General features: G+C 44.7%; 2 protein-coding genes across 11 annotated transcripts in view; one reads left to right on the top strand and one right to left on the bottom strand.

Annotated features, from left to right (window-relative positions):
• Nucleotides 1–16,647, bottom strand: part of ZYG11A (zyg-11 family member A, cell cycle regulator) — a 41,727-nt gene that overhangs the window by 14,020 nt on the left and 11,060 nt on the right. For 2 of the 8 annotated variants that reach the window (XM_046944894.1, XM_046944896.1), the window contains exons 4-6: nucleotides 9,825–9,860; nucleotides 8,927–9,049; nucleotides 840–1,005 (exon numbers count right to left, since the gene is read on the bottom strand). In XM_046944894.1, the coding sequence (XP_046800850.1) occupies nucleotides 840–891 (52 nt within the window). In that variant the 5' untranslated portion in view covers nucleotides 892–1,005; nucleotides 8,927–9,049; nucleotides 9,825–9,860. Of the gene's footprint in view, nucleotides 1–839; nucleotides 1,006–1,851; nucleotides 2,168–4,121; nucleotides 6,066–6,154; nucleotides 6,203–8,926; nucleotides 9,050–9,824; nucleotides 9,861–16,647 lie in introns of those variants that run through there. The other 6 variants (XM_046944895.1, XM_040705228.1, XM_422479.8 and 3 more) reach the window with 5 other exon arrangements.
• Nucleotides 6,372–8,463, top strand: COA7 (cytochrome c oxidase assembly factor 7 (putative)). Of its 3 annotated transcripts, none has more exons than NM_001277642.2 (4): nucleotides 6,372–6,599; nucleotides 6,902–7,096; nucleotides 7,166–7,306; nucleotides 7,833–8,463. In NM_001277642.2, exons 2-4 carry the CDS (start codon nucleotides 6,991–6,993, stop codon nucleotides 8,279–8,281), a joined length of 696 nt encoding a protein of 231 aa, NP_001264571.1. In that variant the 5' UTR covers nucleotides 6,372–6,599; nucleotides 6,902–6,990; the 3' UTR covers nucleotides 8,282–8,463. The 3 variants fall into 3 exon arrangements, with proteins under 3 accessions (NP_001264571.1, NP_001264572.1, NP_001264573.1); NM_001277643.2 differs by lacking the exon at nucleotides 6,372–6,599 and adding an exon at nucleotides 6,766–6,826; NM_001277644.2 differs by lacking the exons at nucleotides 6,372–6,599; nucleotides 7,166–7,306 and having other exon boundaries at nucleotides 6,973–7,096.

Genomic DNA, 16,647 nt, shown 5'->3' with positions numbered 1-16,647 from the left:
TTTTTTTGCATTTGCATATTTCTGGGACCATCTCTTCTGTTATATCAGACTGGAAACAACTGGGGGAAACTAGACCGCTAATATTTACGCAGCCAGCCAGCCCAAGCTGCACCTACAGGAGGGGGCTTTCACTCTGTTTACAGCAATTTTCTTGTGGCTGCCTCATCTCTAAGGGAAATTTGAAGGAATGGGAATCCTGCCTCTTCTCTACAGTAATCCACACATTCAGTGCTTTCATGCTAGGAAGCTTTTACACAAGCTTAACGTTTTCCTTTGTCACACTTAAAGAAAGCAAATAAGACAGCATCTCTCCCACCTAATGCGCTGACAATGCGACAGGCCAGTACCTGACATATAAGAACACCACACACCCTTTAGAAAACAATTACACTGCAGCAAAAGTGCTAAAAGTGATGAGAAACCATCTTAATGAAGAAATCACAAGATTATTTCAGAGTTTAATTACATGGACACATGGTAAAGAAAACATAATTCGGTTAATCGGTCTGCAGGAAGTACTGAAATATTTGAGCACTGTTCAAAGTTGAGTTAAATTTTTAAATGTGATTGAAAGATCCATTAAATACAATCACTTAAAAGAACATTTGGTTATAATCCTAAACATGAGACAAAGGCCTTTCTATTTAGAGCTCTCTATATGGCTGTGTGACATCCAGCTGAACTTATGGCACAGCCAGAATGCCAGAAATTCTCTATTCAGACACTAAGGAAAGCATTTTAAGTAGCTCCAACACATTCTGCTACAAAACACACCAGAACTGCACTGCCACATCCCAGTAAAGTGCTCTCACTGATGACCCACAAAGAATTGTTTTTACCATGAAATGCCATTGTCTGCAGCAATCGATCAGCCACTTCCTGAGGAAACATCCCTGGCTCCTGCAAGCACAGCGTTCCATCTTGCCTTTCTGTACAGAACTTCTCTAGGTTAGCAGTGAGGAAATTCAAGCAGATGTCAAGTAAGGAGTAAGGAGAAGCTTCCTCCTGTCACATGCAAGACACAATGAAACAGAGGTGATTTAGTCAAACCATTTTCTCTGTGATTCTTCCATTCCTCTACATATTTGTTTGTGGGAAAAAAAGAAAGGTTTTTTTTAGCCCTGCTCACACTTGAACAAGCAAATATTACTGAGGAGAAGCCCCTCAGAGCAGCACTAACCTGGTAAGCCAGGTCACACAGGAAACAACGCCAAGCTGGTGGGCATTCCCCTCCCAGAGCCCACCCAGTCTGCCTGCTGGCATTCAGAGAACATTCTTTATTTCTGATGAGAGATACTGAATCTATGAAATCTGCTGGGAATTAGTCAAGATAGACTGAATATATTTGACTGAAATAATTATTTCTTTTAATCTTCCATTTAAATGAGCACACACTCAAAGTTGACCACTGTTGCGGTTGGAAAGATTAGCATGGTGGAATAGCAAAAGAGACAAACAGGAAAAGAATGCTCACCCATACCCAAAGATCCAGGCTTGGGGGGGGGAAGTCCACAAAGGAGGGATCTACAGAAGGACATCCTTCCCCAGTGGCAGTCAGCCCTTAAATGAGGTCTAAGAGAGGTGCAGCCAGGCTGCATGCCTTCCACTCACACAGCTGAATTGCCTTCACCTGTGCTCCCAGGGCTGAGCCGGTCCTTTCCCCAGGTGCTCAATCAGTGGTTCAGGCTGTGATTAACAGTTCCCATACAACCACCAACTTACATTAGGAACAAAGATAAATCTCGTGTAGTTTGGAGGAATTTTTGATACTGAAAAGGACAGGGAAAGCTTTTGATTTAAAAAGATAAGTAGACAAATAATTGTGTGCTGCAACGAGGTAACAATTCTTACAGTATTCCTTCTAATAAAAGATACCAGCCTCCTCCTTTTCATGCTGAGAACCTGAAAATCCTCTATAGCAGTAGAGCACTGCATAGAGAGGACAAGGTGGAACATGAACTTCAACCTTTCCTTCAGAGACTGAGACTGCACATTGATATCCAAACATCTCCGAAGTGTTCCTTTTTTTTATTCAGCGTTAAGAATAGCCTTCTGTTTTCGGTCTCACAGATTAATCAACACAAGGCCAGCTCACAGCGCTGTGAATCATCCCCAGGCTGCACAAAAGAGGGCTGGCTGACTGACTGGTACGCACTCCCCCGGAGAGTTTGAAAATAACAGCATCAACTGTTACCACATCTCAACTGTAGGGGTAGGGGGGGGGAAAATGCAGCTTGCTTCTTATATTGAAAGTTGCAGATAATTTCACCTTTCTTTTCTCGTTCTGTTGCTTCGTTAGCCTCATATCCTCACCATTCAAGGACAGAAATATACCAAAGTTACATAGAAATATAAAGCAAATGACAACTAGATCTTCTAAAATAACGTGAACCTATGTGAAGACTGGGAGGCACCACATCATTAGATGGAACAGCGCTTATCTTTAATGAATCATACACTGTCAGCAAAGAGACACTGCAGCTCAATAGCTCCTGAAGGTTTAAGTACAGGGTTGGGAACAAGAAACTCCAAGTCATTCAAACACAAACTCCTTCTGCAGCACCTGACGTGTCGCTTCCAGCTCCTTTGACTCCATCTCACTTAATTTTTATTCAGCTCGATTATTAAGCATTATTGTTGAAGAAACAGGAGTTATTTTGTGATGCAACTCGCTGCATTACCAGAAAACAGCAATTGGGGCTGCCTCCCACCCTAAGCCAGTATGAAGAGGAGGGACAGAATCTGGAATCGTTAACACTTTTTGTTCCTTTTGATGTGCAAAAACACCTGAAATACTTCAAGAGAAATTCAACCAGTTATTTTTAAAATATCAAGAGAAAATAAAAGAGGAAAATATTTTTCTCAACCTGAAATTAATACACATACGGGGCTTAAGACAGCTGTCAATTCCAACAACAACAAAAAAATCAGAATCCTTACTCAAAGGAATATGAAAATTATTCTCAGTGCAGCACAGACTGCCTCATCTCTCATCAGCTCTCGTGCTTCTAATTTGATCCTTAGACATGACAAAAGCCAGAATCCGGGCTCCGTTCATCCCTTCTGGCACTGTTGCATAATGTGTGTCAGAAGAGCTAACACACTTTCATACATCAGCGAACAAACTCTGATGAGAATTTTTAGCCCTGCAGACAGGCTGCTAGCATATGACTCACAAAGCTATTTCTTCGAGCAGCACTCCTAGCTGGCCAATCTAATCCAGAGACACTGCTTTAATTTTTGTAGGAAACAGGCGCTTCAGAAGTCCACGCAGTCCCTCTCTATGGCAATAACGGCACTGAGTCCACAGGCAGGGCTCAGTTACACCTGTGAACAGCAGTGCCATTTTTATTCCCTTCTCTTCTAGCAGTATCAGGAGAGGTTTGGGACCTCTCTTCAGCCTGTTGCAGAAAGGCTGAAGAAACTCAGCACAGGCACTGGAGGTAACCGATGGACAGAGGAAACGCTTTTATCTATGTCTAATAAAGTCTCTTGACAAGCACCATAAAAGTGAATTCCTGCTACTGAAGTAGAATAGCTTGAATGCTACCTGTAAACCTCTTACATGACCAGCAGCATTCCTTTTCTTAACTTCTCTTTACTTTAAGAGAACACCGCCCACTTAAGGAGCTCAGAATGAGGCCGCGGTTGTACCTGAACTCTTACTGGGTTAGGATTCCACTTCTTCCTTTCTCTAGTTATGCTTCTGCACATCAGCTAGAGAACAACTTGGTACTTGTTTTGCAGTTCATTTCACTTTCTGATCCTGGTACTTAATTGCTTAATATCACCAAGGCAAGCTTTATAAAAGAAGGCAAAAAAAAAAAAGACAAAAAGGGTGAGGGAAGAGGAAGGGGAGCGCACTGCGTGGCTGCCAGCACCCAGCAGTAATCCAATACAGCAGTGGGCTGAAACGCAGCCCCAGCCTCAGCGTGGTGCTACCTTGTTTGGCCCGTAGCACGTCCCAGGTTGGAAAGGTTCTCACCAATAACACCATCCTTCATGTTTTCTTTTAAAAACCTCAGTGTATCAACAGTAGTTATTGCCAGACTATATCTACTCAGTATTTCAAAATGCAGTCAAGAAGAAAAAGAAGAGTTTAAAAGGACACACTGAAGTACCTAGAGCAAACAAGAGAACCTTAAACCCAACGTCACGGCTAGATTAACACGCTGGGTGTGAGAATCCAAACAAAACCTGGTCCTTTGGAAAGGTATCACCATGCAGCCACCTGTTTATACAACAATAACAAGGGAAAAAAAAGAGACAGGTTTATCCGATGTTTTCCACCAGTAATTGCAACCCAACTTTGCAGGAAAACTAAACCCCACTGCTGTGTGAGCCTTTTTCACTATAGGGACTGTGATCCTACCAACGCCAGCCTGAAAGATCCAGTTCTTTCCAGCTTTGTGTCTCAGACTCATAAAAATCAAATCATTTTCTCCCCACCCCCCAAGTAGTTTTCGGATCAGTTTTTCCTCAATAAACCTGTATAAAGCCTTGGAAGACAGACACAAACTTCAGCTCTAAGAGAACTATTTCTAGGATGTACCCTCCAATTGCTGCATTAATTACTGACTCACTACAACGAGACTCAGGTGTGTGAGGTCTCTGCTCTGCCAAGCTCATCCCATCAGCCTTTCTTCCCTGAAAGCCCAAAGAAGGGATACAGCATAAGGGACTTTTCAAACAACAAACAACAAGTAGCAATTATTTCTCTCAAGAAGTCAGCAGGGAAATAAAAGGTGGCACAGCCTTAGGCTTCAGCCCTAAAACAAACCTTAAAATGACCAATAAGTAACAGAAATCCTATGGTATTCATCAGAATCGTTTTGAGCACTAACAAAGGGAGGGGAGGGCAGCGAAAAACAAGCAGGTGGTTTAGGGACTTATGCTATGTAAAAGAAGTGTCACAGTTATCCTACAATTTATTAACCTCTGAAGGAAGCATTACGCACAAAACTCACATTTAATACTTTCACTAATTACTCTGGCACATGTGGGAATGCACTGATTAGAGTTGGTAGCAATAGAGTCAGCAGAAACCACAAGAGGCCCAAAATTAAACAGTGCCACATGAAAACCATACAGTAAGGCCACGTACTCAAAAATTAATATAAAGAACTTCCAATGTAGGTCCATCAATTAGAAAAGAGGGGAGAGAGGAGCCCAAATGGTTTGCTTAACCACAAGGAAACAATGTGGGGCAGCCAAGGAAGGCACCAGGAGGAGAATTGAGCAGAAATAAGCAACTGTTATTGCTTATTTGCTTATTGTCCTGTTAACTTTGAGGACACTCATGGGGCTATCTGCATTTAGGGATATCTTCAAACGGAGATGGTGCAGATAGCAGTTACTAGAATACCCTTGGGGGAAAAAAACAGCTATTAGGCTACAACAGAAAATATGGGGAGGAAATAAATGAATGCTGCTTATAAATAAGGTACAGTGAACAAATGCTGCTGAGGAAAGCAAGCTGTGGAGGCGATGCACAACGCCAGCACAGGTGCACAGAACCGCCATGAGCTGCAGTTGTCCATGAACTTGGGTGTCAGCACACGGCTCCCAGCACGGCCACACAGCTCGGTCCCAGCCTGCTGAAAGCACAGCGGGTACAAAAGGCACCGACCTTAAAGCTCAAAAACTTTACTAGGAGATTCAAACCAAGCCAGCTAGAGGGCTGGGCCGCACCTCACGGGGACACGAGCAGGAGGCGGTTGTGCTGTGGTGCAGCGGGCTGTAGGCTGTGGGAGGGTGCCCTGCCCTTGGTGCCGGCCGCTCGAGGGGCTCTGCCCGCCGGCCGCCCCGTGGGAGAAACGGCAGAGCAGCAATCACCCCTTCTCCACAGCCCCCCGAACCCGCCGGCTCCCCACCTCCTTTATATAACCGGCAGGGCGGCAGCCACCGCGTTACACAACAGTGAGGGCAGCGGGGCCGGCTCGGTGTGCGCGTGCCCTCAGCGGCGGGGCACCGCGCCTCACGGCCGCCACACCGCCTGCCCGCGCGCTGACAGAGCGGGACCGGCGGCGCCGCCATCGCGGCCCCCGCTCCCCTCAGCGCCCGCCTCTGTCAGCCCGCGGCGGGAGCGGCCGCCCGCCCCACGGACACCGACCCTTCCCCCCCGCAGCGCCTCAGCCCCACGGCGCTCACTCACCATCGCGGCGCTGGGTGCCGGCGGCGAGCGCCCAGCCAGCCGGGTCCCGCAGCTTGGCAGCCTCTTCTTTTTCTTTCTTTTTTTTTTTTTTTTTTCCTTCCTCCCTTTCCTCCCCCCCGGTTTTTACCCCTCCCGACCTGGAAGTGAATGCTCGCAGCCGGCCGGGAGGCAGCGCCGATCCCGCCTCCCTTAAAGGCGCCGCACAGGGCAGCCTGCCGGCCTCTCGCAGCGCCGTACGCGTTTCCTGCGCGCAGCGATCTGCTCCGGCGCGGTCGGGTTTGCCTGCTGCCCCAGAGCCGGAGAGGAGCTTTGCCAGCAGCTTTCTCACTGAGTAATTTCAGGCTTCAGATACAGTAACAGCGATAAAAACCCCTCCCGGCACACAAGGCACTGTGAAGAGAATACATTTGTTGCCTGTTGGCAGCGATACAATTACTCTGCCCAGGTAACGCGAACGTGGAGGGCTCGCAGTTAAATGTTGTGAGGAATTGCTTTGGACACCGTTTGTTTGCAAACCAGCGAAACGACACCCCAAAATAACCCCGACCCACCACAGGCTGACAGCGTCACGCAGCAATGGCGGAGGCGGCCAGCAGGGGGAGCCGCAGCCCGGCCCGCCCTTAGCGCGGCGGGCGGCGTTCCGCGTTCCTGTGAGGGAGGCCCGCGCGCAAGGTTTAACTGAGCTTTGTTCATCCCGAAAGCTCGACAGGCCTGAGTTACCGTACTGAAATCACTTTCCGTTTACAGAACTCATCTGTGCCGCGGAAGGGGCGGCCGCAGAGAGCGGCGCCGGGGGAGGCGGTCCCGGCCCCACCTCCGGGTGGCGGCCCCGCAGCATGGCCGGGCTGATCGACTTCGGGGACGAGGAGGAGGTGAGGAGCTATCTGGAGAACCTGCACGTCGAGTACAGCTACCAGTGCTTCAAGGAGAAGGACCCCGAAGGTAAGCGGCTCTCCGGCGTCCTCCTCCCCAGCTCCCCGGCCCGGGCGCGGCTCTGACGGTGCCTTGCAGGCTGCCAGCGCCTGGCCGACTACCTGGACGCCGTCAAGAAGGACTTCGAGGCGGCCGCGCGGGTGCTGCGGGACAACTGCGAGCTGCACGGGCACAGCGAGAGCTGCTACAGGCTCGGGGCCTACCAGGCTATCGGCAAAGGTGCGCCCGGCGCTGCGTCGCGGCCCTTTCCCCCTTCCTAATTCCTCTGCCTCCTCCCACCCCTCTTCCCCGGGCTCCCTTCGGCCCCTCAGCTATTTTATCCCGACACCCACACGTCCTGCCCCTTTTGTTGCCCTAATAAAAGCAGGGACGGATGGAAAACCTTAAGTTAAAGCCTCAAGTTGATCACCCAAAGAAAGAATTGTAGGTTAGCCACGTGTGTGATATTTTCTGAGTGTGTCCATGTAAGCAGTAAGTATATCCACTGCTGAATGTTGCCATGTGCCCTTTCCTTAAATGTGCATTTATTCCATTTATTTATTTTACGATGTCTGCGTAAGCTAATTTGGTTACTGGGAAGTGGAGGGGGGTCTCCTAACGTTAACAACAGTTTCTGAAGCCCTACATTTTGATTGGAGTGCCTAAAGTGAGGGCTGCTATCTTTCCCAGAGAGAGCAGCGTGGAGCAGAAAGCTCCCATCTATTTGAAGGTGTCCTTGCAGTAACCTTGGTTCATTGGTGAACAGGTGGACTCGCCGCAGACTTGAAAGCTGCCTACAAGTCTTTCCTGAAGTCATGTGAGAAAGGTGGGAAGAAGTCGGTGAATGCCTGTCACAGCGTTGGACTGCTGGCCCACGATGGGAGAGTCAATGATGATAAACCGGACCCAGTTGTTGCTAGAGACTATTACACAAAAGCCTGCGATGGCAACTTTGCTCCTAGCTGCTTCAACCTCAGTGTAATATACCTCCAAGGAGCAGCCGGGGTCCCTAAGGACATGAACCGGGCTTTGAAGTACTCACTGAAGGGCTGTGAGCTGGGTCACATATGGGCTTGTGCCAATGCCAGTCGAATGTACAAACTGGGAGATGGTGTTGAGAAGAATGATGACAAGGCAGAGGATTTGAAAAACAGGGCAAAACAGTTGCACAAAGAACAGAAAGAAGCCTCGAGTTCTTTAACATTTGGGGAGTAAAACTTGTCAGTCACAGTTAAGACTGCAGCTTTAAGTGGCAAGTGAACTTGCAATTTAAATCTCATGAAAAATCTCAGTTTTCACTCAGTAAATATCTTGGAAGTATTTGTGTGTGCAACTCCATGTATATTTTTGTGGATGCAATAAATGTGACCAACTCTGTGCCTTTCTACATTTTTAAATACATGTGTTCTTAAGTGTATTGTTTACATCTCACTCCAGTGGAGGAGAAATTCTTCTGGCCTATTGGGAGTTTGTCCCCCTGTCTGCTGCTTCAGCCCTGAGGCTTGTGCTAGGACCAGTTCCAACACACTCACGTCCACACGCTCATTCCTAATTTTGCTGTCTTTGGATACAAAAATACTGTTCTTTGCTTGCACATCAACTCTGTTAGTTGTGAGAAGTTCCTCCAGGCTGCCTGTTGATCCCAAACAGTGCCTGTTGCTGTCTCTAGTGATTATGGGTCTATGGGGATGTTTCTCTGGTTAGTTTAGACCTAGAAGCATTTAAGTAATGTCCAGGTGATGCCAAGCCCAAAAAAGTAATGTGTCTGCATGACAATACATATATAGAGACATATTTCCCTATAGCTCTTGCAAATGAAATGGGCAGGAGAGATGAGAAGCAGGAACAAAAGGAACTTACTTAGTCTTGTTGGGCAGATGAACTGAAGAGGCAGAGCTGCTGCAGGCTGTAGTAGAAGAAGTCAAAGAGCTAGGAATTGACCTACTATGGAACTGCAGGTAAGTGTCTAAGGCAGGAGATTCCCTTGGAGAAAGCACACAAACATTTCAAAAACCAGAATGTTGTTTTCAGAGCCTTGCCCGCTGGTTTGTCACTGTGTGTCTGACTTCCATGTCTACCTGGCTGCTTTAGGATCACTGTTCCAGTGCACGGTGATCACTCCTTGCTCAATTACACACCAATTGTTTTTCGTTTCCAGCCAGCTTTTGAAAGGCGCTCTCAATATTTTTTTGATAGATTTAGGAAGCAAGGTGTCCACTGATTATGTGCTGGACTCCAATTAAACATTAAAAATCATATAGCTTACATATTTACAAATATGTACCATGTTTGTTACCATAACTAAGCATACACATTCTAAAACAGTCTAAATATGTAGAGCAGGATATGGAAATACAGTTTTATGATTTTAGTTGTATACATGCATGCCAAGCTTATGATACACCTGTGTACATTTTGCTACAAAGATACAACTGATTCAGAACATGGAAGCTCTGGCTATGGTTTGAATAGAGAGACAAGCTTGCTATTAAAATAAATTGAGCGAAACGAAGACAAATTTGGTCACAGCCAGAACTGAAGGTATACACAGCAGAATAAATGGCTAAGGAATCTCAATATGTACTATTTCAGACAGAGCATGTATGAATTACGGAAGTTCTTCAAACTCAACTGTACTTGCAACAGATTTCTTGCAAAACAGATTCCTTGATAAAACACAGATAAAAACCACACAGGCAGAGCGATAAAACTGGCATGCAGGAACGACAGATGGCAGTATATGTAAGAAGTTGCGTACCTTAGGTATGAGGCTCTTTGCTCTGCTTTCAGCAGCCTGCAAAAAAAATTAGCAATGACAAAAGTGAGATTTTTTTTTTTTCTGTTAAGTCAGTTAATATTTTGTGGCATTTCAGGAAAATAGAGCTGTTTCAGAGGAACACATAGGAAAGGTTCCCTGTGCACCAAGTGTGGCATTCCACTAATAAATTGTTCAGATCCTTGATCCAAACGGATCTGCCACACTGGTACAAGCTTTATTCCAATTATCAGTGTTCACAGTACAACAAGAAGGGACTGGTGAACATCCTGAATAAAACTGACTCACATTGCAGATAATTAAAGCCACGTATAAAGTGCACACTGAAGAGATTTGTGGGGGGTTTTTCATAGCATGTGAACAGAGTTTAAATGTTATTAACTTTGTGTGTAAAAGGTGTCAAGTGTGTTAGTACAGATAAGCCTGTGAAGCATCATCCAATTTTGTATCACTAGTTTTGGCAAGCCTAAATTAAGGAAATTCTGCTACACTATAACATCAGAGTGGCAAAGCATCAAATCTGATCAGCCTGTTGCACTTCAGCATGTTCTAAATTATACATTGTTAATGATGTTCCCAGCAATCTATTCTCAACCTAGAAATGGTGTTCATGAGACATAATCAAAATTGGCTAAGAGGTGAAAATTGCACTGCAAATCTTGGCTTATAACCATCTAGCTCATATATTACGAGGGTGTTATCAAAAGGCCAGTGCTTCTGCTCTTTCTTTTTAACTGATGCTACAAAGGCTAAATTTTATGTCCTCTTGGGAAGAAAACTGTTCCTCCAATTCCTCTGAGGCCATAAAGTAAATGTGATAGAGCTATGGTTATAATAGCATACTTAGAAACACGGAACACCTGTTGATCTCTTCAGGATTGGTGGATGATCTTAGGAGTAGAGCACCTTAACTCAGTCTCACAGCTTCCAAACCACTCTCTGTTTTCGTTTTTGCTCATTTGTATCGATCTAAGCATACAGCCAACTTCCTTTAATAAAGCAGCAATATACTTGAAAAGGAATTGTGACCAATTTTAATTAGTTAAATACACTCTCAAATACATAGCTTTGAATCACGAAAGCATTCACAACGGGATGCCTCCTGCAGCTGTGTAAAGATTACTAATAGAGTGCTGTTTTTGTGCTGAGATTTGAAAAACACTGCTGCCACATCCCGTTGTGTCCTAAGTGTCCTTTGTATTCATTCTGGACAAAATAAGCTGTCAGGTAAAGAAGCTGCATGATGCTATGTAAACAGAAAAGGACTTGTTCTGGTGGCTCTGTTTCTGCATTGCATTGTAAAAAGCAGCCTTGCAGCTTGCCAGCCTGTGTTCTGCTGCCAAAAACAACTTATTTCTGCAGTGTGTGAGGGTAGCATTCTTAGACATGTCCACATGTGAGCATTCTTAGACATGTCCACACCCACTGGGATGGTCTGGGAGACTCTGTAGGTAAATCATCGCACCAAGAAAGAATACTGTCTTCAAACTTTGTATGTGATACGGAAAGAAGTTCACTCTATTGACAATGTTTCATTATCATGAGACTGAGAGGGAGGAACTTGCCCACGTAGCTTCTCCCTGGAGGTGCAACATCCCAGGAAAATATCTGTGTCAAAAATTCTATCATGCTCTGACTTTCCAGACACTGTATCAACAATATGGCTCAGAATCTAAACAAAACAGACTTATCCAAGACTCTTAAGACCTTAATGATCTATTTCTGTACCAAATTTGTGATGTCTAACTTCTTATTCCATATATATAGCCTCCCAGTACTTTCATATTTAGCATCCACTCCTGAAGCAAACACTATAACCACTAGTTATACTAATTTTAGAAACTAAATCACATATATCTAGTTTGTTGTTATTGCCTTCCACTCTAACACTAGTTACAATTACCAGTGGTATATTAGTTCCAAATATAGTGTTTTATACATCTTACTTTGTTTTACAGTCTTGTTTGTAATATGGGAATTGGTTTGGTAATACAGTCTTATTTGCTATCCTTTCCTCCCCTAGATCAGCTAGTAAGAAATCTGTGATTTGGTCTTGATTTGGTCTTGATTTGTAAAATCAAGACCACTTTGGAGGGGTGATTTCAGATGGGGATATATGAACAGCATGATAGTAATGCATATATACGCTCATAATCATGAGTATAGTGAGAGTTCTCTGTAAGTTCTCATCCTGTTAATGCAAAACTGAAACATGGCGCTTTAAACACCCTGGAGAGTTTTTCTTGGCAGCTGAAAGCCATCTGGTGAAACAGGAGAAAGAAAAAAAAAAAAAAAAAAGGAAACTCTGCATGTTTGTACAGTAGTTGTCACCCAGAGCATTCTAGTGCACTCTAATCACTAGAAACACAGAACTGCTTCTCGGGTCGTGGAGCCATTACATAACAGGCTGGGATAGGAAAGCCACAGAATAAAACTGTTAGTTGTTTGGCCACAGTGTAATTTCCTAACTTAAAGATGAGGGCACTGTGAACTTATGTGAAACATTTCATATTCTGTCAGTTCTTCTGGCACTCAATAGCTTGGCCTGAGCATTTCATTATCTCAGGATAAACACTGGAAAGAAGCGAGCTGATTTCCTGCCAGCTCTCCTGTAACTGGAAGCACTCTGTGTTCCTATAGAGTTTCCTGCCCAAGAAATGGGTTGTTTAACAATAGCTTTACAACAACAAGTGCTGCAAACTCCTGAGAAGAAAACCTGTATTTTCCCAATTGTACCTGAAAGGAAAACAAGCACTGAATGTTTATTGACTTAATTAAGGTTACACAGTATCACAGACAGCCCAAACTGACTATTCTCCAAACAAACAACGTTTAGCATGGCAAGGATCTGTTAATTCTTTACAAGCCAACAAACACTAAGATGAGAAACTTGCCTTTGAATGTCATTCTGGTAATATTTGTGGGATGTTATTCTGTAAAGATGCAATAGCCACCTCAGCACAAATGTTTGTTATTAACAGCATCTGAAAAGAAGATAAGAGGCTGTGAGACTGCCAACACTGCAAGCAGCTTTTTGTGGCTGTTATCTTCAGGGAAGTGGTGGAGCTTTTCTCTATGGCATTGTTTGCTCATTTGTTCTGCAACGGGGACAAAGGAAATATGTAGTATCTTACTTTAAAGGTAAGCTGAGATAGGGCAGAGCTAGCTGTCACAGTAATGCAAATGTCCCTTAAACTGACAATTTCAATTAATATTTTGCCTCAGCACCTCACAGCACTGAGCCCAGAATACTTGCTGTCATCCCACATATTGGTACCCTGCAACACTGTGAGAGCTTGGTGCCCAACTGTGGAAAAGTTTTACATTTTAGAAGGATCACAGAAACACTATCCTCTGGAGAACCGAAGGTGAAGCCCTCTGTCAGACTGCAATGACAGCATCGCACACACAAGCTGGGAAAATGGCATTTAGAGGCAAGCAAAGACACCTGGTGCTCAGGAACCTACTGCTCATGCTACAGAAGAGCAGTGACCTTCACGCTTCGCTTAGCGCTCTTGAAAGGCATTAACATTGCCTGGGGACATAAGGGAACAGAAGAAAATTAGTGACATCCTTTCATGTTCAAAAATGAAAGAACAAAGGTCTTCGATTCAATTCTTATTCATTAGGCTGAATCTGAGATACTGTAAAACTGAGAAACAGACATAACCTTGAAATCTAACGATATTGACCCTTAATACCAACAGCTCTGGAAACATTGCTTTCAGAAAGGTCCTTGGGCAATCTGGGCTATAGAACATTTCTTCTCTGCTTTCGCCTTAACACTACCAATTGATCAGATGAGTGTGAGGAGAGGAATTGATTAAGCACTTTCTGTGCTTGGAGGCTTGTGCTAATAAGTGACAAACAAATGCTGTTTCTTGTTGGAAATCATTATGTGCAATACTACTCAGACGGTGAATATGGTTAAAACCAAAGGACTCTGTGCACTTCCTCCATGCATGTCAAGCATCATCTTCTTCCAACTAGGCCCCACGTTGATGTTTTAAAGGATTTGAGGAGTGTAACTTAACCCAAAAACTGCAAAAAAAACTACTTTATAACAGAGTAGCAGAAGAAGAAACAGGAGGGCCTGCAATGAGTTTAAACCCCTGCATGGCTGAAGACTGGGACAGAAATGCAGCTCTTCATCATAGACATCTTCACCTTCTGTATGCAGCCAGGGCTGAACCAGTGCACAAACACACGTCTGACACTGGAGACCAAGCCAGCTTTTCTGTTCGGGACTAGCTGTGCACCTATTTGATGGGATTGCAGTAGCTCTTTGAAGCTCTCTCAGACCCATTAAAGGCTGAAGAGTGCCTCAGTACTTTAAGCCGCAGGTGGTCAGAATGCTCAGAATGGAGAAAAGATTAGAGCTATCCATCTATATTAAAATAAACAAAACAAAACACCTAGCTCCACAACAAAACCCAAATGTTCTCATGGTCTGGTGAGCCTTTTGTGTGCTGTCCTCTCTCTGTGCTGCTCAGCTGTATTTTTATTTTTCCTGTGGGAGGGCTGTTCCCTTGGCTACCGGTGCTGGCCTCTAATAGTTGGCATTTGGGCATTCAGAGCTAATAGGATGAAGACATTTCACTGTTTTTCCTTCATTCCAGTAGGGATGCAGGGACCCAACTGGAAATGTTTCTGGAAGGCAGCAGCTCCGTGGAAAACCACTGCATCTACTCGGGTGCTTTTGCCACAATGCCAGGTAGATCCGTGGGGCCTTTTCCTGCTGGCCCCTACCTTGAGAGAGAAGTGCTAGTGGGAGGTGAGGCTAGGGGCTTGTTTCTCTGCTCTCCTGCACATGAGATCACGTATGCTACCTTAGCTGCTCCAATCAGATTTCATTTTAGCCACAGGCACCACCATCAGTAGTAGAGCATCAGGCATAACACACACAGCCAGTCTCACACAAACAGGAGGGGGAGGTCACAGCAGACACAGCTACCATCTAGGAGCTATAATCAGTATCTCTTAGTCTTGGCTTTCTGTGTTAAGGACATTGTTGCTTTTGCACTAGAGGAATGGAAATAGTCATTTCCACTAGAGATGTTCTGCGTCAATGTTCTGCCTTCACTTGCAATCAAGTGCTCCATGAACTTCCATTTAATTAAAGCCTTTGCAAAGTAACTTTTGCACAATAACCTGCTCTCCATAGACCCTCCATAGACTGAATCTGTTCTGATTTAAATTACTGTTATGTGAGGGATTCAAATACATCTTTTTCTTTAGTTAAGTGCCTAGAGGAAACTAGACCTTTCACAGTCATGCAACACCACAAAGGGACACTAATTCAGAAGCCAAGGTGAGGCTTGCAGTATCTATGGAAACTGGAGACCAGTCGAAAGAGAAAGCAGAAGAGAAAGCAAGAACGCAGGTCTATAAGGTGAACAGAAAACATCAGATCTCAGACAGAAGTTGAGAAAATGAGGCAGTAAACAAGGCAAGTCAACAAAGAGTTTTACACTGGATAGCTGGGAACCTGGTAAAGACTTGTGGTGATCTGTTAGTACACAATCACCAAATTCCATGACACACCAAAACCAAACAATCACCACTGATCTTCACCAGGAGAAAAGGAGAGTCACAAACACACAATGCCTTTACTGCTTTTTACTTTTTTCCTCACGTTTTCCTACTTTGGCTATACCAGATGGAAATATGAGCAAAGCTGTTTATTTAGGGATGTATCTGCTGCACATGCTGAAATATTTTGCATGCAGGGCTGCTGGCTCTGAAAGCCTGCAAGAAAAGCTCATGGGTAAGAGAAGGCAGCTCAGGGCAGCCCTCACAAAGGGTTGAGAAGGAACATGGGAAAAGTTCACGGGGAATTGCATTCAGGGCTTGCCTATTTTTCAGGAATTTGTATCATTCGTGCGTAGTTCAGGAACAGAGGGGAGGTGATCAGCAGGACTGCTCGCTGAGTTTGCATGCCCTGCTTTGCACTGGTTATTGGGAAGATGTGAGGGCAGACACCTCTCTTCTCAGGGGCTGCAGAAGTTAAGTCATAGCATCTTGCCACGCAAAAAGTGCCACAGTTCTCCTTCACCTTGCCATCAAGAAACCATAACGAAAGAACTACTGCAAATCAAAAAGCATGGAAGTGCTGGAGGTCCACGAGCAGATCAGTGGAATTAAGCAACCCTCCCAGGCCATAACAGCTCCTAGCTCTCTGCTAACCAAATTGAACTCTCCATTTTATTTCCACAAAGCCACTCTCTGTTCTGAGGTTTCCAAAGGATACTCTTTCCCCAAAAGTCCTTTATGATCCTCCCATGACTCAGGGCTCCAAACTTCCTACTTTGCTGAAGAGGCAGCACTTTAAAGCACATCAGGGTCTTATCTAGTTCAGGGCACAGTAGTGCACACATATCAGACACTGCTTGTCAGCATATTGATCACTGCTGACCAATTTGCCATCATGAAAACGTCGCTGTATTTAGACACAGAAGTCATACTCTTTTCATTCTTGCTGATGACACAAGGTAATCCTGCATAAATGTTCTCTAGGGGAAATAAGATTTTATTGCAGTAGAAGTGATATTAAAACACATCACACTGGGACACTAATATGCATATTAATAAAGTATGTGCTATATAGAAGCCTGGAAAAATTGAACTAGCAGGGACCTTGAGGTTTTATAGTCCCTCTCTCTGCTCCAAGCCAGAATTATCTGTATTTATCACACCTGACAGCTACCTGCCCTGTCCAACCTCTTCTACTGGCTTCACAATCCCTGCAAGCAGTCTTTTCCTGTGTTCACTGGTCTTCCCAGCAAAGCACAAGGTGAATGCAGTA

Source organism: Gallus gallus, chromosome 8 (genome assembly GCF_016699485.2).
Source record: "Gallus gallus isolate bGalGal1 chromosome 8, bGalGal1.mat.broiler.GRCg7b, whole genome shotgun sequence".
NCBI lineage: Eukaryota > Metazoa > Chordata > Aves > Galliformes > Phasianidae > Gallus > Gallus gallus.
This window is presented reverse-complemented; position numbering and strand designations above follow the sequence as displayed.

Excerpts from the sequence above, each read along its gene's own strand:
- COA7 (NM_001277642.2), top strand. The coding sequence starts at position 6,991 with ATGGCCGGGCTGATCGACTTCGGGGACGAGGAGGAGGTGAGGAGCTAT. Across the intron at positions 7,097-7,165 it reads CAAGGAGAAGGACCCCGAAG|GCTGCCAGCGCCTGGCCGAC; the intron begins GTAAGCGGCTCT and ends GGTGCCTTGCAG. Across the intron at positions 7,307-7,832 it reads CTACCAGGCTATCGGCAAAG|GTGGACTCGCCGCAGACTTG; the intron begins GTGCGCCCGGCG and ends ATTGGTGAACAG.